Consider the following 23,718-nt stretch of genomic DNA (forward strand, 5'->3'; position numbering starts at 1 on the left):
CGAGAAGAGAAATTAGGTTTTCTTGGCTCATAGGGAAGTTAAGAAAAATTAGTAGAATATCCTAACTAGTAAAACATTTAGTGTCTCTACAATGAGCAAATCACACAATTTCCCTATATTCTAATTTGTGGCATTTGTATTTTTTAACATATGGTAAAGTGAACATTGCTGAGTAATTTTTCACTTGTTAATAAAAACTATTTGTTACATTGATGAACTGGCATTTAGGTAAGAGCTAAGAAAAGCTCAGGAAGGTATATTAATGTAGATACTCCTCAGGTTTTGACTATGCTTACTTGCAACGGTTTGTTAAGTATTCACCAAATTAAATAGTGATAATTCATTAAACCAAGGGTTCTTCTGAGGAGTCTTGAATCAAAGCAGTACATTTGCTATCAGGGCTTTTAACTAGTAACTTCTTTTTTAAATATCTGTTAGTATCAGTGCCTGGCATAGTGTTTTACACCTTCATTCTTGAATAGGTACTGGATTTCATTGAATTTAGTGGATTTTGCCTTTTTCCAGCTTCAACTTTCATTTGTTGTTTGGGAAATAAATTTTTAAAAGTCATTCTCCAACTGCCTCTTTTTTCCCTTCTGCTTGCCAAGACTGCTGTCAAAGTGTACATTTGATCATAAATTTTTTCATGACCTTAAAAAGTTATACACTATTAAACCCAGCACTTCTACTTAGAGAAATTTCTTCTCGGACATAGTGAAAAAGGATACAAAGAGGTACCCACAAGGACATTCATTAGTGTTTATAGACGTGAACATGTGGAAGCCTCCTTAATAATTACTTTTTTTTTTTTTTTTTTTTTGAGATGGAGTCTCACTCTGTTGCCCAGGCTGGAGTATAGTGGCACTATCTAGGTTCACTGCAACCTCCGCCTCCTGGTGTCAAGCCAGTCTCCTACCTCAACCTCCCCAGTAGCTGGGATTACAGGCGTGTGCCACCATGCCCGGCTGATTGTTTTGTAGTTTTAGTAGAGACGGGGTTTTGCCGTGTTGGCCAGGCAGGTCTCAAACTCCTGACCTCAAGTGATCCACCCACCTCAGCCTCCCAAAGTGCTGGGACTACAGGCATGATAATAGTTTATGCAAGGTTGTATTATGCAGCCATTAAAAGGATTATTGATGTAGAAAGACTTTTACTGATGTAGAAAATGTTTAGTGTATATCATCTAAGAGTATCATTTTCATTTTGCTACCAAAAAAGGAATATCTGTATATTACAGAATAACTCCAAACTTGAGGAGTTTAAGGGAAAAAAAAATCTCCACAAAATTGTTTTCATTTCCCTGTTTGCAAAAATAAAACAATCCAAGCTTACAAAATTGTTAGACACACAGACTTGGAGTTACCGATTACTATTGACTTTAAGGGAAGAGGTGAAGGTAACTAAGGTTTGAGAAGTAAAATACCATAATAGAAATAATTTTGAGTTTATAACATTATTAATTTTTGACTGTTTATATCTGTTTCTGTCCCTTTTCTCTCCTTGTATGTATGTTTCTTTATTTTTATTTTGGTGATTATTTTTAAATGTAGTTGCCATTCTATTTTCTTAGTAAAATATACATTTTTAGTGTTCTTCACTGTACTAAAACTTGGCCCATTTAGAGTAACAGTGTGGTGTTATATATTAATTACGGATTTTATGATATGGTAGCATCTCTTAAAATACTGGATAAAACTCAATACCTACCCTCTGGCAAACTTGGAAAATCAAACTTTCTGTCAGTGTGCCTAATACTTAGGATCTGTAATGTGTGTAGATATATTTCAGTCCATATAATACTTAGCTTTTATAATAGTGCTGTACTTTTTGGAGTTTTGGTAGTAAATGTGAAATTAAAACAAACATAAAGCTTTTATTATTATTTAAATTAAACTCTTTACTGTAACTACAACATGATGCTTGTGTTGCCAGTCTTAAAAGCTTTTATTTTATAATTCTCAAAATAATTTGAAAATAAAATGCTCCTATCAATCTACTTAAAACATTGAAATCATTTGTTTAAGGACCGTGATACACAAAAGATCCAATGGATAGATCGCTTTATAGAAGAACTTCGCACAAATGACAAATGGGTTATTCCCGCACTGAAACAGATTAGAGAAATTTGTAGTTTGTTTGGTGAAGCGCCTCAAAATTTGAGGTAAGACTTTTTAACATAGAAAATTACAGTATTTAAATTTATGTACTTTATTGAAAAGAAACAGCGTATCAGCTGGCAAATGGAAATATTAAAATTAGTGGAGTGAGAAGAGGCTATATAAGAAATGTTTGTTTAGAACAAAAGAATCCTTTATTATGTCTACCTCCTTTGTTTTATTAATGAGGAAGTAAGCCACAGTTAAGTGATAAATGTCCAGAATCAAGATAATATTGCCTTTGGGTTCTTGGTTCGAAATTATTATTATATACATACTATATTTCTAGCAAGTATGCCAGGAAGTTTCATGGTATGTATTTAAAATTGGATTAGACCACAAGGACATTTAAATTGATGAAAGATGACAAGATACAGTTTCATAATTTTTAAACATTTATTTTAGCGAGATTTTAATAGCTATCTTTATACTAAGGTGTCAAATTCTGGTTACTGAAATAATTTGTCCTTCTATTTTCTGGTAATGGAGTTGGAATTGATAACATGAAAAGGAAAAATAATGTGGAGAGAAAGCAGGGTGCAGTAGAAGGAATATTCATAGTGGAGTCAGGATTCGTAGGTGTAAATCTTGTGTCAAACCAGGAATTCAATCTTGTAAAAATTCTGTAAAGAATCATGTTTGGCCGGGCATGGTGGCTCACCCCTATAACCCCAAAACTTTGGGAGGCTGAGGAGGGCGGATCACCTGAGGACAGGAGTTCGAGACCAACCTGGCCAACATGGCGAAACCCCATGTCTACTAAAAAATAAAAAAAAACTAGCCAGGTGTGGTGGCATGCACCTATAGTCCCAGCTACTCGGGAGGCTGAGACACTAGAATCACTTGAGCCCAGGAAGCAGAGGTTGCAGTGAGCTGAGATTGCACCACTACATTCCAGCCTGAGCAACAGAGTGAGACTGTATTAAACTTTTTTTTTTTTTTTTTTTTATGTGTAAGATTAAATGATTGCCAAGATCCTTTACAGCTCTAGATTACTATGATTATACCTAAGACAGAAAAGGTCATGTGTATGTCTTTATTTAAACATTTGAACTTTGTCTCATTCCCCCCGCCCAAGGCTAGAAAAAATTATCAAATTGGAAAAGGTGTGGAGATAAACAGTGTAAGAAATTGAGACATATATCTCATTAACAGTATTTATTTGAGGGGCATATTTTGAGTATGTTTGGCCCATTGTACATGTGCCTTTCAGCCTTTCTCAAATGAATGCGTTTATCTGTTGAAGTAGACACAGTAGTTCACATATTCTCCCAAGGAACAGTGGCTTTGTCTCCATTAAAATAGTAGTTTTGACTGTGAAAGTTGATTGGTTTCAGTGAAGGTAGCAGAACAGATTAGGTTTTCAATGAAGATAGCAAAACAGATTAGTCTTTGTGGTGACACCTACACCTATGGGCAAACTTGGCTACAAACCAAGTGTCCCAGGATGTCTTCTTAAATAGCTAATAAATAAAATTTTACTGAAAGCATTTTCTTTCATTAAATTCTTCATTACAACTATAGTGTAGTCTTACAAAAAGTGTTTCTATTTCATAATTTTGGGAGTAATTACGTAACACAAGTACTTTGGTATTATTGAAGTATAGAAATTAGTCTTTGAGGTATACTCCCATTTGGTAAAGTTGGAGAATACTGATGGATGCTTTTTGTGTAAAATAAGAATAATGTAGTAAATGTCTCATTTTTTGAAGAGTTTAAGTTGGTTGTGATTTTTCATTAAAGTAAATGTACAAAAGTATAATTTTTACGTTTTTAATTCAGTAGCTAAGAATTTAGATAGTACAAACTCTTCTGATTACAACAGAGCTTAATTGCCTAATTATATTGTTAAGTTCTTCTCGTTTCAGTCAAACTCAGCGAAGTCCCCATGTGTTTTATCGCCATGACTTAATCAATCAACTTCAACACAATCATGCCCTAGTTACTTTGGTAGCAGAAAACCTTGCAACATACATGGAAAGCATGAGACTGTATGCTAGAGGTATGTATTGTAAGCTTAAATGAACTATGGGAAATAACAGTGACTCTTTTTGCATTAATTATCTTAGAAATATAAACCATGTTCCTTTATGGGTTTAAGATCTACTATTACTCCCAACTCTTAGACAACCTAAGCCATAGGCCAGCATTTTAAGGCTCTTCACTAAGTGCTTGCCTTCTCGTATTCTCCTTGTTAAGTAAATTTTTCTTCCCTGCCTTGGAAACTCTGCCTGCCTTTATTACAATTGATTGCTATCTTCTTAGGAATGTACTTGACTCATTTTCAACCTTTATGTCCTTTACCTCCACCCTTAGCTTTTTAAAAGGAAACTTGTTTTGTCTAAATCTGTTCTTACATTATAATCCTTTTATAATCCCAAGCCTGTGTTTTGTAAGTGCTTCAAGACTTCATGAATTTAACAATCATAAGAGTAGAGATGGGAGGCTGGCTATAAGAATCTAGATGTTTACATTGGCATTCAAAGTGTGAAATTGTTTCAACATGTTTAGGATAAAGTTTCCTATGATTTCAACAGACCCTGATTTTAAGTGCCTGCCGTATGTGGAGCCCTGTGTCAGTGCTGTTTTGCCCTCTGACAGTTGTATCAATCTGTGTGTGTAAGAGTAGGGATGGCTTCTCAGTATATTCCTCCTCTGTCTTATGACAAGTTCATGCCCCCTTCCCTATTGATACTTCGTAGTTTCAAGTTTGTTTCCAGAGCAATATATAAGAAAATACTGTATTACCAATGTTAATGATAGTGTTAAGCATACTGATTACTCAACTTACCATTCATTTCACATGTTATGTATGATCTGTAGAAGCCTATAGTATGTTAAAAATGAGAATATTTATAATATTATTTGAAGAGTAGACTTGACATTGTTGAATAAAATCCCCTGGTGCTTATGAATTAACAGATTTTTGCTTAATACTTACGTACATTTCCCAATAAAATTGAGATAAACATAAAAATTAAGCAACTCTTCTGATATTCTCAGTGATAGTGTTGACTCTGTTCTTCCATTTATCCCCTCGGGGCCAATAGATTGTAGAGCTATACAGTACAAGCAATGTAAGTGTTAGGCAGCTGATAAGCAACAGGCAGTGATCTTAGCATTTCAGTCCTCGGTTCCTTCTAAGCAGTATAATAGAACAATCGAGGCAATACAGACATACAGCCACGTGATTTATGTTCTATGCCAAAAGCACTCAAAATCAGTGATATAAACGAGGTTTACGTGTAGTATACCCAAGCATTTGGGTCTAGTATAATATAACTCAGACTTTTTGTTTTGATTATAATCTCTTCCTGGTGGTACAAAGCCCTCATGGTTGCCAAGGAGGGCTCTCCAGAGTGGAGCCATGTAGTTGATATGTGCTTTAATGCTAATTTTTATTTACTTCATTTGCATGTGGTGTTTAGTTTCATTGTCAGAAGTTGGGGACCCTACTGTCTCACTAGGGTTTTCTGCTACATTTTAATACAATTCTACTTGAGTTACTGCCTCATTTCAGCGCTGTTACAGGAATGATTACATTCTTCAGTTTCCCCTCCTTATGTTGTCTGTATACCTGCAAACCAAGAGAGGTGAGTCTGCATAGTCAGATTGCCTAGGTCTGAAACATGACCCAAACATTAGCTGTATGACCATGGGCAGGTTATTTATGCTAGAATAATGTCTGGCGTGTAGTAGATTGCCCTCTGAATTTATTAACATCATACGTTGTCTTTCTTCCAACCTTGGTATCTTCTCTCCTCCCAATTTATTACACTACTCTTGATTAATACTGACGAGTCTGCAGATACTTAAATATGGAGGTGGGGGGAAATAATATGTAAAACTAGTAGAATTCTATTAAAATTAACTTTTTACAATGTTAAGTCACTTCTGTGGTAACGTCATCCAGTAACATTTTTGAATTTGCAATTCTAAAGTAAATCGTGAGGTTTGCCTCTGTAATAAAAGTGTTGGATGAATCCCATTAGATATGAGGCATATTACTTGGCAAGATAACATCAGGCTTCCACAGTTCACTGATGTTCTCAATTTCTGATAACCATTTTACCAATGGTTTGTCCTGCCTGTATTTTATTTTCACTAGCATCTTTAGCTTTGAAGGGAAAAGCATTTCCTCAGTAAGCATGATCAGCTGATTTTTACCTCCTAGAAACATTTAGGTAAAAGAATGAACTTAGTAAAATTCTTTACAGTATTTATTCATGTTCTCATTACAAGTGCTTTCATACACTGGTGCTTACACAAATCATTCTTTAAAAGTTTTTCAAATGCATACAGTAAAGTATAAACTACCTTTTAGTTTTCATTCAAGTTTTAACTCATTGGTAGAATAGTCATTGTACTGACTTCACTACTTATTGAAAGTTTAATTAACCATTTTTTCTTGTTTCTGAATAGAGTCGGATAACACAACTTCACTGTAGGTCAGATTTTTGCACTCCGTTTACTTAGGACTGCCACTTTCTGTTACTTCTTCCCAGTCTTTTCCATCCAACAGTGACAGTTTTTAGGAACGTTTTCCACAGAAAAAGATTTCTTTATGAGTGTCATTCATCAACACTGCTCTGTTAGGATGCAAATCCTGTGCTAGATTTTCGTAATTCGGACTCATTCCTACACATCAACCATGAAGTACTATTAAGTCTGTGTGGCTTCTCTGTGGTTTAAAAATAATTGGGTATTACCCATTTTGTGAACAATTTATACCTTCCTGGAGAAATGGCTGTTTCAAGGCCTGCAGCAGGGAAAGTACAACATGATCCTTGATCATCCTATTCCAGAAAGTGGGAAAGTGCTCAACAATTATGTTGACATATCAAAAGGACACAGGATTTGGGCTTTCACTCGCCATAATTAAGTCAAAAATTAGTAATGAAAATAAAATAGGAAAATACTAATACAAACAAAAATGCCAACTACCAGATGTAAAGTATATGATGAAAATAAACCCAAGGGGGTGAGGATTTTCATGTCTGGAATGACAGAGTAAAATGCTCAGCAGACCTTAACAAAACAACCATTTAATTGGAGAAAAATTAAAAAAAAAAATCATTTAAAGTACCTGAAAATTGTCCTAAGGGAGTATAGCAAATGGGGGGAAACACTCAAGAAAATCTGTTGTCAGAAAAACAGCAAGAGTCTGTAGCATTTGAGCCACAACTTATTCTCTTCTCCCCATGCTCAGATACAACTTTCTTGTGTGGAAACTCCACTCTAGGCAGGTGTATCTAAGAATCAGGGGCTCCCCATGGCTGCCAGTCTAGGGCTATAGTTTGACCACACGAGGTAGAGTCTGCTGGCATTTCTGATCCTTTTAAGTAGTATGTGGCAGAAGCTTTGTTCCAGGCTGTCATGTCCAAGAAAACAGACTCCTTTACCCCACTCAGTGCCTACTTGTAATGCAAATGCTTTACTTAATGCATAACAGGCTGAGAATACCGGGACTCTGATTATCTCCAACCTAGCTTGCTCACAGGGTGGAAATTATATGTCAGGGAGTGCAATCTGAGAAAATCAGAGTTTGATCCCACCCCTCAACACCGGCAGCATTTCTTAAGGCAGGAGTATGTTGGGAGCAGTTATCTGCTGTCCTGCCTTCATCTCCTGCATAGTTGCATAGATGTTCTGGCCAGATGGAGAGAGAAGATGTGAGGATGCTGTGCTCAGTAGTTCTGCTTGAAGGGACCAACTTTCTTTGGACCAGACCATGCCATGCCTAAGGGTATTATCACAAATGGAGTTTTGGGTGAAGAAAAGAGAGTGCTTGTGGCTCCCTTGTCATGGTATCAGCAAGTCACACAGATGAGCAACCAGAAGTTTAACAGAAAGATCTAGATAAAGAGCCAAGACAAACCCTCTTGTGATCACAGTTAACCTTGGGGGTCAAGAATGCTATGTGTACACATTAGGCTGCACTTAAACGCAGAAACAATTAGAGCTGGACACGGGACAAATTGAAAACATCCCCCAAGCTGCATGTTGATCCATCAGCAAAGGGTGAAAGCTTCACCAACACAGTGGACTTAAATACATCTTTGACCAAACAGAGCACTGGATGAATAATAAGCTACCCTGACTCGGGTAACTCTTCGGAAGCCAGACATGAAAATTACATGTATCCCTGGCAGTATGGAAGACTGTGTACATATTCAAGACTGCATCTTTGCCAGAGTGATTGAGAAGGGATCATACAAGCTACTAGTCTCTGACTGAACATAGGACAAAAACATAAACTTTTTGAGTGGTGTGATAGTGGCCTCTAAGCCACACAGACATCCAGTGGCAAAGGGTAAAAATCTGCTAGTCAAGGAGGCTTAAATACACTGTTTGGCCAATAAGGGGCTTATACTAACCCAGGAGCAATTCCTAGATAGGCAGGCTAAAGAATTAAGGGGGAAAACATCTGGGCAGACCTATTGGAGGATATACACTGTGAGGGAAATAGACTTCATAGACTTAGCCTAGTCACTAAACAAGCAAGCAAATGAGTGGGGGAAGGGAAATCAGTATTCAGGTTGTTGCAGTATATCCAATTCCAGATTTTGTTCACAAAAATTGAGGCATGCAAACAAATGGGAAGATTTGACCTGTAGACTGACACAAAAACTACCTTTGGAGGAGACCAGATGGAGGGCTTTGTTAGACTTGACAACAAAGATTGAATTAGGAATATGCTCCTAGAACTGAAGAAAACCATGTCTAAAGAATTTTTAAAAGTATTATGACAATATCTAATCTAAATTGGATAGTAAAGAGAAATTTTATTTTTAAAATCATGTAGAAATTTTGTATTTGAAAAGTATAACCAAAATGAAATATTCATAAGAGGGGCAAAACAATAGATTTGAGTTGGGAGAAGAATGAATCAGTAAACTTGAAGATAGATTAGTGGAAATTATGCAATCTAGCCAGGCATGGTGGCACACGCCTGTAATCCCAGTATTTTGGGAGGCCAAGGTGGGCGGATCACAAGGTCAGGAGATTGAGACCATCCTAGCTAACATGGTGAAACCCCATCTCTGCTAAAAATACAAAAAATTAGCTGGGCATAGTGGTACACGCCTGTAGTCCCAGCTACTCAGGAGGCTGAGGCAGGAGAATCACTTGAACCCGGGAGGCAGAGGTTGCAGTGACCTGAGATCGTGCCATTGCACTCCAGCCTGGGTGACAGAGTGAGACTCTGTCTCAAAAAAAAAAAAAAAAAAAAAAAATTATGCAATCTGAAGAACAGAGGAAAAGTGAACAAGTGAACAGAATATCAGGAAAATAACGGGGTACCATGAAGGGGACCAACATACTTATAATGGGAATACCAGAAGAATGAGAGTGACAGAGACATAGTCACTGAAAATGTCCCAAATTTGATGAAAGATAAGCTCAAAGAATTTCAAATAGGGTAAATGCAAAGAGCTCCAGGCTGAGACACATTATAGTCAAACAGAAAGTAGTAAGAGAAAAATGAGTCCTCCTGCACAAGGAAACCCCAATAAAAATTAACAGCTGATTTCTCATCAGAAATATTGCAGTTAAAAGGTAATAGGACAACATACTCAAAATGCCAGGGTTAGGGGACAGACCTGACAACCAAGAATTTTACATTCAGCAGAACCATCTTTAAAATCTGAAGGCAAATTAAAGAAATTCCCAGATAAAGACAGAGAATTTGTTGCTGTAAGACTTGGCTTATGAGACATCTTAAAGGAAGTAGTTAGGCTAAAAACAAGTGATATCAGATAGAGTATTCCAAGTTTGGCAAAAGTATTCAAAAAATATTTGAATGCTGTAAACTGACAGTCCCCAACATTTTTGGCACCAGGAACTGATTTTGTGGAAGACAATTTTTCCATGGACTTGGGGGTGGGGGTGGGGGTGGGGGACTCACAAGCAAGGTGGTAATGCTCACTCATCTGCCACTCACTTCCCACTGTGTGGCCCCGTTCCTAAAAGGCCACAGACCTAATACATCTGTGGAATACTCCATCCAACAATAGTAGAAACTACTAAAACCATATATCTTAATAGATGCAGAAAAGCATTTGTCCAATCCAACCTCTTTTCAGTGTAAAAAGACTCAAACTAGGAATAGAAGGGAACTTCCTCAACCTGATCAAGAGTATCCAAAAAAAACCAACAGCTAACATCATAGTAATTAATGGCAAAAAGACTGGCTGCATTCCCCTTAGGATCAGGAATGAGACAGTAATGTCCACTTCAGCCACTTCTATTTAACATTCTGCCTGAGGCATTAGCCAGGGTAACTAGGCAAGAAAAAGACGTAGACAACCCAATTAAGAAATGGATGCAGTGCTCCCCTCCCTGTGTCCATGTGTTCTCATTGTTCAGCACCCGCCTATGAGTGAGAACATGCGGTGTTTGATCTTCTGCTCTTCTGTCAGTTTGCTGAGAATGATGATTTCCAGGTTCATCCATGTCCCTACAAAGGACACAAACTCATCATTTTTGATGGCTGCATCATATTCCATGGTTGTAGGTGATGGGGAGGAAGGCAGCAAATCACACTGCCACGTGTATACCTATGCAACAATCTTGCATGTTCTTCACATGTACCCCAAAACATAAAATGCAATAAAATAAATAAATGGGGAAAAAAATGGATGCAAAGGATCTGAATAGAAATTTTTACAAAGAAGGTATATAAATGGCCAATGGGCTCTTGAAAAGATGCTGAGTATTATTAGTTATTAGGGGAATGAAAATTAAAACCACAGTGAGATAATACTACTTCATACCTACTAGGGTGACAAAAGATAACAGTAAATGTTGGTGAGGCTATGGAGAAATTAGAGCCTTTGTATGTCCCTTTTGGGATTGTAGAGTGGTACAGCCACCTTGCAAAATGTTAAACATAGAATTTAGTGTATTACCCATTCCCAATTACATACCTAAGTGAAATGTATATATAAATCTGTACCATGTGAATGAACTTTGAAAACATTATGCTAAGTGGTTTTGAAAAATTCTGTCAGAAACGACCACATATTGCATGATTCCTCCCCCCCCCGCCCTTTTTTTTTTTTTTTTTGAGATGAAGTCTCACCCTCTTGCCTGGGCAAGAGTACAGGGGGACCAGCTCGGCTCATTGCAACCTCCTGACCTCGGGATCCTCCCAAAGTGCTAGGATTACAGGCATGAGCCACCTCGCCCAGCCTTTTCTTTTTTTTTTTTTTTTTTTTTTTTTTTTTTGTTAAAGAGTGACAGGTCTTCCTATTGCCCAGGCTTGAGTACAGTGGTGTGATCGTAGCTCACTGCAGCCTGGAACTCCTGGCCTCAAGCCATCCTCCCATCTCAGCCTCCCAGGTAGCTGGGAGTAGAGGTGTACGCCACCACACCTGGCTTTTTTTTTTTTTTTTTAAAAGAAAAAAAACAGGGTCTCCCTATGTTGCTCAGGCTGGCGTTGAACTCCTGGCATGAAGCGATACTACTGCCTGGGCTTCCCAAATTGCTGGGATTACAGGCAAGGGCTAAAACTTGACTCTCTCTTCAGTTTCTTAAGAAAACCTCTTCAAATAGTCCTTTAAGTCCCAATGTTGATGAAATTTACATTCATGAAGTAGACCATGTTTATGCCTGTTTGCATATTCCAGTATATGTGGAATTAGAAAGTAGTTGGTCGTAATATGTGGTGTTTTTTCTTTATTAAAGCATCAAAATCAAATGTTTCCAGACATTATGAATGTCCCATCTTTGTAGCACATCAAGAGTTTGTTCAGAGAAGAAACATCAGTGTTTTGAAGACTTTGATTACCAATATCCAAAGGAGCTCACATAATTAGAATCTTTAAAAATAACTTGCACATACCATAGGGTCTGGGATCTGATATGGAAATACAGTAATTAATCCTGAAGGAAAATGACACATTTGTGGACGTTAATAACATGGTAATAATGATTATATGATAAGTTGATCATGTAGAGTAGCATCTTGTGTTACCCTCACTTCTTGGGTGTAAAGTAGTAGTTTTATGCCAAAATATTTTTTTCTTCATGAAAATACCTTTCAGTATAACAGGTTAGCAGTTGAAGAAAAAATTTTTGTCTTATCAGTTCACATTCACAGACCACTTAAGTCGGTCTTAGGCTGCAATCATAAATTGCTTCATTGTGTGTGAAGGTTGCACGAAGGGGTTGTGCTGAAGAATTATTTTTGATAGTACATTTAACATTCTTTTGGTTATGTAACAGGAAAGTATTTTTATGAGGAAAACAGGAGATGGATAAAAACCACCAATTAGTAGAATTTAGATTGCCTTTTAATGATAAAGGATTAATGACATTTTAACTGACCTGGTTTCTTAGGTTGAAGTCAGCAGTAATTTGGTTTATCCATGTGTATAATGCATGATTTTTTCTTAATTTGCAGACCATGAAGATTATGACCCACAAACTGTGAGGCTGGGAAGTAGATATAGTCACGTTCAAGAAGTTCAGGAACGGCTTAACTTCCTTAGGTTTGTTTTATACAATTAGTGTTGCTCTCTTTAAGAAGCAGATAAGGAATATAGAGTGAATAGACTATATAGCTTGGTCTTTGTTGGGTGGCCTTTTCCCAAGTCATATAAGACATTTCCCTGTATTTGTTACTAAATACTTTACAATGATTGGCTGAATTTTAACTTTCTTTGTTGCAATATTTTAAGAGAACACATTTTTAACCTTTAGAGTTTATTTCTGTTCTTCGTATCTGTTTATGCTGGAAATAGTGGTGTTGTTTTTGTTTTTGTTTTTGTTTTGAGACGGAGTCTTGCTCTGTTGCCAGGCTGGAGTGCAGTGGCACAGTCTCGGCTCATTGCAACCTTTGCCTCTCAGGTTCAAGCAATTTCCTCTACCTCCACCTCCCGAGTAGCTGGGACTAGAGGTGCACGCCACCATGCCCAGCTAATATTTGTATTTTTAGTAGAGACGAGGTTTCACCATGTTGGTCAGGGTGGTCTTGATCTCCTGGCATCGTGAACCGACCGCCTCGGCTTCCCAAAGTGCTGGGATTACAGGTTTGAGCACCACGCATGGCCAACCAGAAGGAGGACTATGCTGACATAATGATATCATGGACACTAAGGAAATGGGGACAAAAGGCTGCTAGACCACCACCTCAAAAGAGTGGGTTGAGTCTTCTGGTGCCTTGTTTATTTTAACAGTGGCTGACAGGCAATCTAAAGTCATGTGTTAATGGTGTAATTTCTGATTGGCATGAGGGAAAATGTTTATTAAGATAAAATGTAGTATAGGGCTATGTTTGCTCTACAATATTTAGCTTTTGGTAATTACACACTTACAGATGTGCAAAGTACCTTTGTTAAAAATTTCAATTGTCAGGCTCCGTGGCTCACACCTGTAATAATAACACTTGGGGAGGCCAAGGTGAGCTGATGGTTTGAGCCCAGGAGTTCAAGACCAGCCTGGGCAACATGGCAAAATCCCATCTCTATAAAAAATACAAAAATTAGCAAGGCATGGTGGTGCTCACCTGTAGGCCCAGGTACTCGGGAGCCTGAGGTGGGAGGATCACTTGAACCTGGCAGGCGGAGGTTGTAGGGAGCTGTGATTGCACCACTGCACTCCAGATCCTGTCTCAAAAAAAAAATTTTTTTTTTTTGTGAGAGGTTTCTTTTGAATTCCAGAAAACAAATGCAGCAAAAGAGCTTAAGTGTGCTAACAGAAATGCCCAAATTATCACTGCTTTGTAAAATCTATTCCATTTATTATTTTGATAATGTATTCTGGAGAGTTTTGTCCTGGACTGTGTTATAGATTTCTATTTATTGAGTTTGGCACTTACTTATGGAGAAAATTTTAAGTAGCTGCGTAATTTTAAGTTGTGGAAAAACCTCTACCAAATTTTAAGAAATTTGGCATTGGTTTAAAGTGCATAGTTTTTCTGTGTGTTTTGTTTTTAACCACCTGGATAGAAGGACTTGCCTCCCCACATTGAGAGTTACTGCCATTGTTAAGTAGTCATTACTGATTGGCATGTGTTATATGTCCCTTAGGGTTACTAGAACAGAGAAGTGGTTTCAAGCCCTTTTGCATTTTAAAGTGTGGAATCAGAGGAACTGTTGTAGTTTCTACCCTTTTCGTACCTCTATGTGAGCTATATCAACTAACTCAAGGGAGAGGAACCTGACTTTAACGCTTGCTGTGTGTTTGGCCTGTGCCAGACACTTTATATTTGCTCCGAAGCAACACAGTTAAGCAAGTGTTATTCTCATTTGATCAATAAGAAAACCAAGATTCCAGTGGCTTAAAGTAGCTTGTTTGAAATCCCACAGCCAGTATATGGTAGAATTGTACTACTCAGCTAGGTCTCTTTTACTTAAGTCTGTGCTGTTCCTATTAGACCAGTAGTTTTTTAGACCTGTGTAGGAGCTTTAGGGCTTCTGAGTTAAGTTCCTTCAAGATTTCTGAACAGGCAATAGGAAGTTTCCCATTTCTCCTTTCTTTTTCCTCTCCCAACAGCTGGAGCAGTTCTGCTTTTATTTTATATATCAGATTTACAAATGGGATTTTTATTTGAAGAAGGTTTTATGCCATCTTCAGGGGAAAAAAAAAAAGACCTTTGAAAATTTAAGCAGTTTTAACTTATAAATATTGATGGATTAGTTATTTGTGAAAGTCACTTAATTGAATAACTCATTTTTCAATGATGCCATATGAGCAGGATGTTAAGTCTTGTTTTGAGACAGGATCTCACCCAGGCTGTAGTGCAGTGGCACAATCTTTGCTCACTGCAATCTCCACCTCCCAGGTTCAAGTGATTCTCATGCCTCAGTTTCCCCTGTAGCTGGGACTACAGGCGCAAGCCACCACACCCGAATAATTTTTGTATTTTTAGTAGAGACGGGGTTTCACCGTGTTGACCAGGCTGGTCTCCCCCTCATCCTCCCAAAGTGCTGACATTACAGGCATGAGTCACCGCTCCCAGTCTAAGTCTTTATTTTTAATTCAAGCTATTAAATGTGCTTTTTCCCAAAAGTCTGGTTTCAAAGACTAAATGGTTAAAAGTTCAGAGAACGAATCTTTTATTCATAATCAGCTGGCTGCATTTCAGGCACATAGTGGGTTTTCAGTTGTATGCTTGTTGAATTAATTAATATCTAGTGGGAATTTTTAAAATATCAGATAAAAGTAGAGAAATAGGTTCTTTTGAAAGAATGAATATCTTTTTATCTATATAGTTAAAATATAATGGTGGTAAATATTTTATGTGTAATACAGATAGATTGCCTTTCAGGATAAAAATTATATAAATCTAATTGCCAGTTTCTTGTTTTTTTCAAGATTTTTATTGAAGGATGGCCAACTGTGGCTATGTGCTCCTCAGGCAAAACAAATATGGAAATGCTTAGCTGAGAATGCAGTTTACCTTTGTGATCGTGAAGCCTGTTTTAAGTGGTATTCCAAATTGATGGGAGATGAACCAGACTTAGATCCTGATATTAATAAGGACTTCTTTGAAAGTAATGTGCTTCAACTTGATCCTTCTCTGTTAACTGAAAACGGAATGAAGTGTTTTGAGCGATTCTTCAAAGCTGTGAATTGTCGAGAAGGAAAACTAGTAGCAAAAAGGAGAGCCTATATGATGGATGACTTGGAGTTAATAGGATTAGATTACCTTTGGAGGGTAAGTCAAAAGTAGGAACTCTGTAAATGGCGTCTGATGTACTTTTTCAAATAAGTGAGGAATTGTAATTTTGCATATAAATTGTGCATTTTACTCTGATGCTTATCTCAGGAGTTTGGTATAGTTAGTAATTGTTCATTTGTACTATTACATCATTTGTCAGTGGGCTTTTTCTTCTCTCTTCCTCTCCCTCCTCCAGCCACTGATATTCCTTTTGTCTTAGCTTAGAATCTATGACTTCCATAGATATGCACTAAACATACAAATCTTTCATTCCTCCCCTATGGATATTAATGTTTCTTCCCAATTTTTCATTCAGTGTGGATCTATTTCCTCTTCAATGTTTCACTGTAAAATAGAGGACAGGAGAGAGGACTTGTATTTAGTATAGATTATGAGTATATGCTTTATTGGTACTTTTTACCTTGTGATATTTTTAAATACCAGGGGGAACAAAATACTATCTTGTTATACTATCTTAGGCTAATCTTTCTATTTTTATAGTGCTAGTATATTATTCCTATCTTTAAAAGTCTGACCTGTTATACAGCAGTTTATATTGTTGTTTGGATATCTGTGAATTATTTTTCTGCAAACCATAGATAAAGATGTTTACTGTGGCATTTGAGTATTTAAAAGCTTTTGATTAAGTATGTGGTTTTCAACATTGTTTTAAACAGCAGAAACCCGTCTTAAAATTTGCACCACACTACAAAATGTATACTGACTTGAACAAGGAACAACTGTTTTCTTACTGGGTCTCCCCATGCTTACCCATTTCTCCTCCCCAACCCTTTTATAAAAGGGGTCAACCCTGAAACACTTCCTCAAAGACCCCTAGGGTTCTGAACATAGTTTGGAAACCACCAATGTAATCAGTTGAGTGATGAAGATTGATAGAGACTGGGGGTAGTGTAGTCCTTTATGCTAAACTGTGTTTCATGTAATCTCTTATTTCCTGCCAACTAATTTGAATTTATTCTTGAGTGTCTCACTTGGTTATCAAGATGTTAAATTATAGGGTTAAATAATAGTGGTCAAAGCGTATTTTACTTTTATAAAAATGTACCTTTCATTCTTAAACAAATTGTTTTATTCAGAGACTTTCATTTTATATTTATTATTTCTTTTGGTCTGTCCTCACTTAATTTTACTTGATTATCAAAATCAGCTTACCGTTAAATCATTGAATAGTGTATTTAAAATAACTGATGATATAGTTGTAATTTAAATGCCCAACAAAAATATATGTTGAAAGGGATGAACACTTTTTTCATTTTGAAACCAGGTCGTGATTCAGAGTAATGATGATATTGCCAGCAGAGCTATAGATCTCCTCAAAGAGATATACACAAACCTTGGTCCAAGACTACAAGTCAATCAGGTGAGGATCGATGTGCATTAAAACTTCCGTATATAATTCTTTCAGTCCCTATTTCTCTTATACAAAAGAGAAAAAATACTATTTAAATGAATCTTGCCTTGATAATTATCTTGAAGTTACTGGATTTGTTTTTTTGTTTGTTTGTTTTTGAGACAGAGTTTCACTCTTGTTGCCCAGGCAGGAGTGCAATGAATGGTGTGATCTGGGCTCACTACAACATCTGCCTCCCAGGCTCAAGTGATTCTCCAGCCTCAGCCCCCCAAGTAGCTGGGATTACAGGCGTGCACCACTACACCCAGCTAATTCTGTATTTTTAGTAGAGACAGGATTTCTTTATGTTGGTCAGGCTGGTTTTGAACTCCCGACCTCTGATCTGCCACTATGCCCAGCTGATTGGGTTATTTTTAATGTAGCTATTTATTATATGTTGAAATGACAAAGAAAGTCTATGTGAATTCTTTTTGATGCTAACAACTAATCCTGAAGTTCATTTTTGACTATCTGGTTTATATTTGTTAACTTATGTAATGCTAGCTTCCTTTTAAGAAACATAATACATTTTATTATTATATGGATTTCTCTACTTAAATATGACTGTTAATTGAGTGCTATGTTTAAATTAGCCATTGCTATCTTTAATTGGATTAATGTTTTACATTTTAAAGCAACTTTGTCTTTATTTGGTCTGTTACTTGTAGGTGGTGATCCATGAAGACTTCATTCAGTCTTGTTTTGATCGTCTGAAAGCCTCCTATGACACGTTGTGTGTTTTGGATGGTGACAAAGACAGTGTTAATTGTGCAAGACAGGAAGCTGTTCGAATGGTTCGAGTATTAACTGTTCTAAGGGAATATATAAATGAATGTGACAGTGATTATCATGAGGAAAGAACAATTCTCCCCATGTCAAGGTTTGTGAATGACTGATCTATGGGTGCTAATTCTTAATTATTTGATATTTTCCTAGCCATCTGGTAGAAGGAGAGCAGAAACTTTTCTTATTTGAAATTTGTTGTCTTTGCCCATTAAAAACATTTGCATCTCATATAATTTTTTTTTTTAATAACCTCCCCCACGCTCCCATCTGGTATTTTGTTTGGGTTTTTTGGGTGAGACATTCTTACTCAAGTTGTTTGCTGGTTTTCTTTTTGTCTTTGACGTTATTGCCCATTAAGTGTTGTAGTGATACTTTGCAGTTGAAGTGGATTTTTTGTTTGTATGCTTGTTTGTTTTGAGACAGGGTCTTAACTCTGTCAACCCAGGCTGGAGTGCCAGGGTGTGATCATGGCTCACTGCAACCTCAACCTCCTGGGCTCAAGTGATCTTCCCACCTCAGCCTCCCATGTAGCTGGAGCCACAGGCACAGGCCACCACACCTGGCTAATTTTTTTTTACTTCTTTGTGGAGCCGGGGTTTCACTATGTTGTCCAGGCTGGTTTCAAACTCCTAGGCTTAAGCAGTCCTCCTGCTTTGACCTCCCAAAGTGAGCCACAGCGCCTGGCCTGTAAAGAACTCTTAAAAGCTGCTTTGCATTGCAGTATAAGAAATTTTCTAATGGTGTTCATAGTTTGGGGATGTTTTGTATTGTCAATGCCATCATTTTTTTTTTTTTTTTTAAGAGTTCTGTTTATTAACCATAAAAGTATGTAAAGTTACTTCTTTAATATGATTTTTATTTTACATTTTACTTTTAAAAAAGATAATATACTAATATAAATAGCATTTTGGAATGAACTTTGATACAAAGGATTTTTTCCGGAAAAAACATACATTGTGGCATTTTTGTTGATGCTTCTAATAAAATGTATAACTGTCCCTTTTACTTGTGAAAGGTAAACTCTACCTTCTTTTTTTGAATTTTTTAAAAATTTTATTGATACAGACAGGGTCAATCTATGTTGTCCAGGCTGGTCTTGAACTCCTGGACTCAAGGCTCCTTGGCCTCCCAAAGTGGTAGAATTACAGGTATGAGCCACTGTGTCCAGTCAACCTTTTACATTTAAAAATAGTCTTAGTGAGTTGGGCTTTTACAGCATGAAAATAAGTGTTACGTCTTGGTTTTAGTTTCTTTTCAGTAGACACCTCATTTTCTGCAACCATAGATACAAGACTAACAACAATAGAATATGATTGTTATGTTTTTAAATATTATTTATGTTTATAGTTAAAAGGAGCGATACTTTTTTTTTTCTTTTGAGTTTCGCTCTTGTTGCCCAGGCTGGAGTGCAGTGGTGCTATCTCCGATCACTGCAACCTCCGCCTCCCAGGTTCAAGTGATTCTCCAGCCTCAGTCTCCCGAGTAGTTGTGATTACAGGCACCCACCACCAAGCCCAGTTTATTTTCTGTATTTTTAGTAGAGATGAGGTTTTACCATGTTGGCCAGGCTGGTCTTGAACTCCTGACCTCAAGTGATACACCTGCCTCAGCCTCCCAAAGTGCTGGGATTACAGGCATGAGGCACTGTGCCCAGCCTTATTTTCAAGATACTGAAAATAATACAGGTTGAGTATCCCTAATCCAAGAAATCCAAAATCCGTCTGGTCCCAGACATTTCATTTAAGGGATTCTCAAGCTGTATTAAGTGTCTTTTATTTCACATCCTCATGTTTAATAAAATACTCAAATCCCCAGCATTATTTTCTTGGCAACAAAATTTCCTAGTCTGCTGAATATGATAATATCTGTCTTTCTTTTTCCCCCCCCAGAGCATTCCGCGGTAAACACCTCTCTTTTGTAGTTCGATTTCCAAACCAGGGCAGACAGGTTGATGACTTGGAGGTATGGTCTCATACAAATGATACAATTGGTTCAGTACGACGATGTATTCTCAATCGTATTAAAGCCAACGTAGCCCATACAAAAATTGAGCTCTTTGTGGGCGGTGAGCTGATAGATCCTGCAGATGATAGAAAGTTGATTGGACAATTAAACTTAAAAGATAAATCGGTATGTATGTATAGTTAACAGATTTTTCAATAAAATCAAACCTGAGACTGTCGTTTAATCAGTAAATACTAATTGAGCATTTGTTATGTTTGGGGCTCAGTGTTAGGGTTATAGCATTAAAATGTAGCATGTAGTCTTTTGGATTTTTTGTTGGTATATCACTAAGTTTTGTGTTCTATGTATTTTTCCTTGTTTTTAATATTAACGTAGTATATCATTTTCAGCTTATTACAGCCAAACTTACACAAATAAGTTCCAATATGCCTTCAAGCCCTGATAGCTCTTCTGATTCCTCCACTGGATCTCCTGGAAACCATGGTAATCATTACAGTGATGGTCCCAATCCAGAAGTGGAAAGCTGTTTGCCTGGAGTGGTGAGTAGATACAGTTTTGAACTACTGTATGTAAGGCATTATGCTAGGGTCTTTGAGAATAAAGTATATAGGGTGGTTCATTTTTCAATGGCGGAACTTAACAGCTTAATGAGACACAATAACAAATAACTATACAGTTAACCACCAACTTCAGAATGGAGCCCTTTAAAAGGTAATTGTAACACAGTTGGAATTTAAAACATAATTCCAACTGTGCCCCAAATCCTGCAGATGACCCTGTGGAACCGTGTATACAAAAAGTTAGCCTTCCATATACTTGGGTTTTGCTTCCTGGAAATACTGAACTTTCTATCCACATTTGGTTGGGAAAAAATATGCATGTAAGTGGACCTGTGAAGTTCAGACTTGTGTTGTTCAAGAGTCATCTGTAGGCCGGGCACGGTGGCTCAAGCCTGTAATCCCAGCACTTTGGGAGGCCGAGGCGGGTGGATCACGAGGTCAAGAGATCGAGACCATCCTGGTCAACATGGTGAAACCCCGTCTCTACTAAAAATACAAAACATCAGCTGGGCATGGTGGCGCGTGCCTGTAATCCCAGCTACTCAGGAGGCTGAGGCAGGAGAATTGCCTGAACCTGGGAGGCGGAGGTTGCGGTGAGCCGAGATTGCGCCATTGTACTCCAGCCTGGGTAACATGAATGAAACTCCGTCTCAAAAAAAAAAAAAAAAGAGTCATCTGTATCACTTTTTAAAATTTATACCACAAAATGGATCATTCTTTTAGAACTATTTATGAGCTGGGCTTGGTGGCCCACACCTGTAAGTCCACCTACTGAGGAGGCTGTGAGGCAGGAGGATTGCTTGAGCCCAGGAGTTCTTGGCTGCAGTGAGTTGTGATTGTGCCATTATGCTGTAGCCTGGTCAACAGAGTGAGACCCAATCTCTAAACATATAAATAAATGAAAACAAGAACTATGTTGGAAAATACCTGTAATCTTTATCAGATTGTCAGTAAAATATCTTATATCACAATGAAACAATGATTCCTCCCTTTTTTAAGCTCTCCTTTCACCCCTCCCCACAGAAATTTTAATGGTTACAGTAATAGCAGCCACTCCAGTGTCAGGAGGATTTGGCTCCCTATAACAGTTGGATTAAGAATTTGCTAGTGGGCATGGCAGCCTTTTGTTATGTCCAGAGTCTAAATTGTATATATGAGAGAAATGATTTAATAGGAGGAGCTATCACCAAAAAAATGACTGGAAGTGACTTGGATGAGATGTTCAATCTGCACTATAAAGGATTTGTAAGGATTAAAAGATGGAAAAGTCAGACTATTTCAAAGAGTAGAAATGGCATAAGTGAAAATATAGCTATTAACACACAGAAACTTACTTGGGGGGGGCTTTTTTAATGGGAGTAAATAATTTACAGGTAATTATTTTGTGTATTTTCTAGATAATGTCACTGCATCCCAGATACATCTCTTTTCTTTGGCAAGTTGCAGACTTAGGTAGCAGCCTAAATATGCCACCCCTTAGAGATGGAGCAAGAGTACTCATGAAACTTATGCCGCCAGGTAAGAATTTTTAAATGATGATCAAGTACTTGCTGGACAAAAAGGAGTATATTAGCAAATTCTATTTCTAAATGGACCATGCTTTTTGGTATAGACTACATCAAGAGTTGACAAATGATAGCCCACAAGCCACATCCAGCCCATGGCTTGTTTTTGTGCATCCCAAGAGCTATATTTTTAAGTGGCTATTAAAAAAAAAAAAATCCAGAAGAGTAGTATTTTGTGATACGTGAAAATTATATGAAGTTTAAATTTTAGTGTCCTTGATCAAAACCAGCCTCATTTGTTTACATTCTGTCTACATGACTGGTTTTGTCTTAAAACAGCACAGCTCAGGAGTTGTGACAGAGGCCATATGGCCCACAAGCCCAAACTACTTGAGTTCCCTGGCCCTTTACAGAAAATATTTGCCTGTGCCTAGACTATAATATGGGTCATGTGTCATCTGCAGCATTGTTCCTTTTTTATTCCTTAGAAACAACCACTTTCAACTTCTTGCTTTTATTTTTGTATATATATTTAGCATTATGTCTGGAGTGTCTTCATATAGCTCTTCCTTTGTTACTTATAGCTATATACTGATTTTCTACTGTGCAGATGAAAACTTAACTGTTACATGCCCCGACATCCTGCCAGTATTTGCTTAAATTCAGATTCAACATTTAAGTTTCCAAGATTGTGTGAAATACAGATTACTGACAACTTTTATCCTGGATTTAATAATTTCCCTTTTGTTTTCTGTTCTGTACACCTATCACTTATTCTTCCCACATAGTTTCTAATAATCTTCCACCACATTTTCTATTGTTACATACATTATATGATTCATTGGCTCCACTATTGTCCTAGGACTTTCCTTTTCCTCTGGTTGTTCTTTGCTACACAACCATTGTTTTGGGACTCTAGTTTCTAAAACTTTCCTGTGTCAGATCCTAGTTCACTGGCTCCTATGTCTTAGGCCATGCTTAAGGTGCTTTCATTTCGTTAAAGTACATCCTCCTGTAGTTTGGAAGGGCATGTGGAAGGTAGATGGTTTTTTTTTTTTTTTCTTCCTTTTTTTTTTTTTTTTTTTTGAGACATTTTTTATCTGAATGTAGACAAACTGTCAAAATTTGTTTAGTGGTTTGGGTATAGAATCCTAGGTTTGAAAATGTATTCCTTCTAGCTGGTGACATTGCTGATGAGAAGACCAAAGTCCTCTTGGTTTGTTTTCCTTTGCATGTGACATTGGTTTCTGGAATTTTTGGTTTTATCCTTACATTTTATTTTTCCGTTCCCCACCCACCCCAGGCATCCCTTATCCTTACATTTTGAAATACTATGATGTGCCTTAGAGTTAGGTCTGTTTTGTGATGCGTCATCTGTGGGCTTGGGGATTTCCTCGGTTGAGAGATTTGTATTCTTTGATAGTTTTCTCACCAGCGTTTTGCAGTTTCTGTGTCTTTGAAATGTCTGAGTGTGATGGTGAATCTACTAGATCTGATTTTACCTCTTCTCTCTTCCTTTCTTCTCTCTTTTCTCTTTAATCATATTCCATCTTTGGGGTGGCTTCTTTAACTTTTTCCAGCTCTTTCGTTGGCTTTTCCCCTCCAGATATTCTAGTGTTAAAATGTCAAGACCTTTCTCTGTTATACTTTTCCATACATAGGATTTTAT

General features: G+C 37.3%; 1 protein-coding gene across 6 annotated transcripts in view; it reads left to right on the forward strand.

Annotated features, from left to right (window-relative positions):
- The window catches only part of USP9X (ubiquitin specific peptidase 9 X-linked), a 144,614-nt gene that overhangs the window by 61,101 nt on the left and 59,795 nt on the right, over positions 1–23,718 (forward strand). For 4 of the 6 annotated variants that reach the window (XM_032261673.1, XM_032261672.1, XM_032261675.1 and 1 more), the window contains exons 13-21: positions 2,025–2,161; positions 4,010–4,158; positions 12,562–12,649; positions 15,477–15,819; positions 17,108–17,203; positions 17,902–18,113; positions 19,909–20,149; positions 20,374–20,523; positions 21,942–22,062. In XM_032261673.1, coding sequence (XP_032117564.1) covers positions 2,025–2,161; positions 4,010–4,158; positions 12,562–12,649; positions 15,477–15,819; positions 17,108–17,203; positions 17,902–18,113; positions 19,909–20,149; positions 20,374–20,523; positions 21,942–22,062 — 1,537 coding nt within the window. The remainder of the gene's footprint in view (positions 1–2,024; positions 2,162–4,009; positions 4,159–12,561; positions 12,650–15,476; positions 15,820–17,107; positions 17,204–17,901; positions 18,114–19,908; positions 20,150–20,373; positions 20,524–21,941; positions 22,063–23,718) is intronic. The other 2 variants (XM_032261674.1, XM_032261676.1) reach the window with 1 other exon arrangement.

The sequence above is a fragment of the Sapajus apella genome, unplaced genomic scaffold, assembly GCF_009761245.1.
Source record: "Sapajus apella isolate SASKATOON/1434 unplaced genomic scaffold, GSC_monkey_1.0 scaffold125, whole genome shotgun sequence".
NCBI lineage: Eukaryota > Metazoa > Chordata > Mammalia > Primates > Cebidae > Sapajus > Sapajus apella.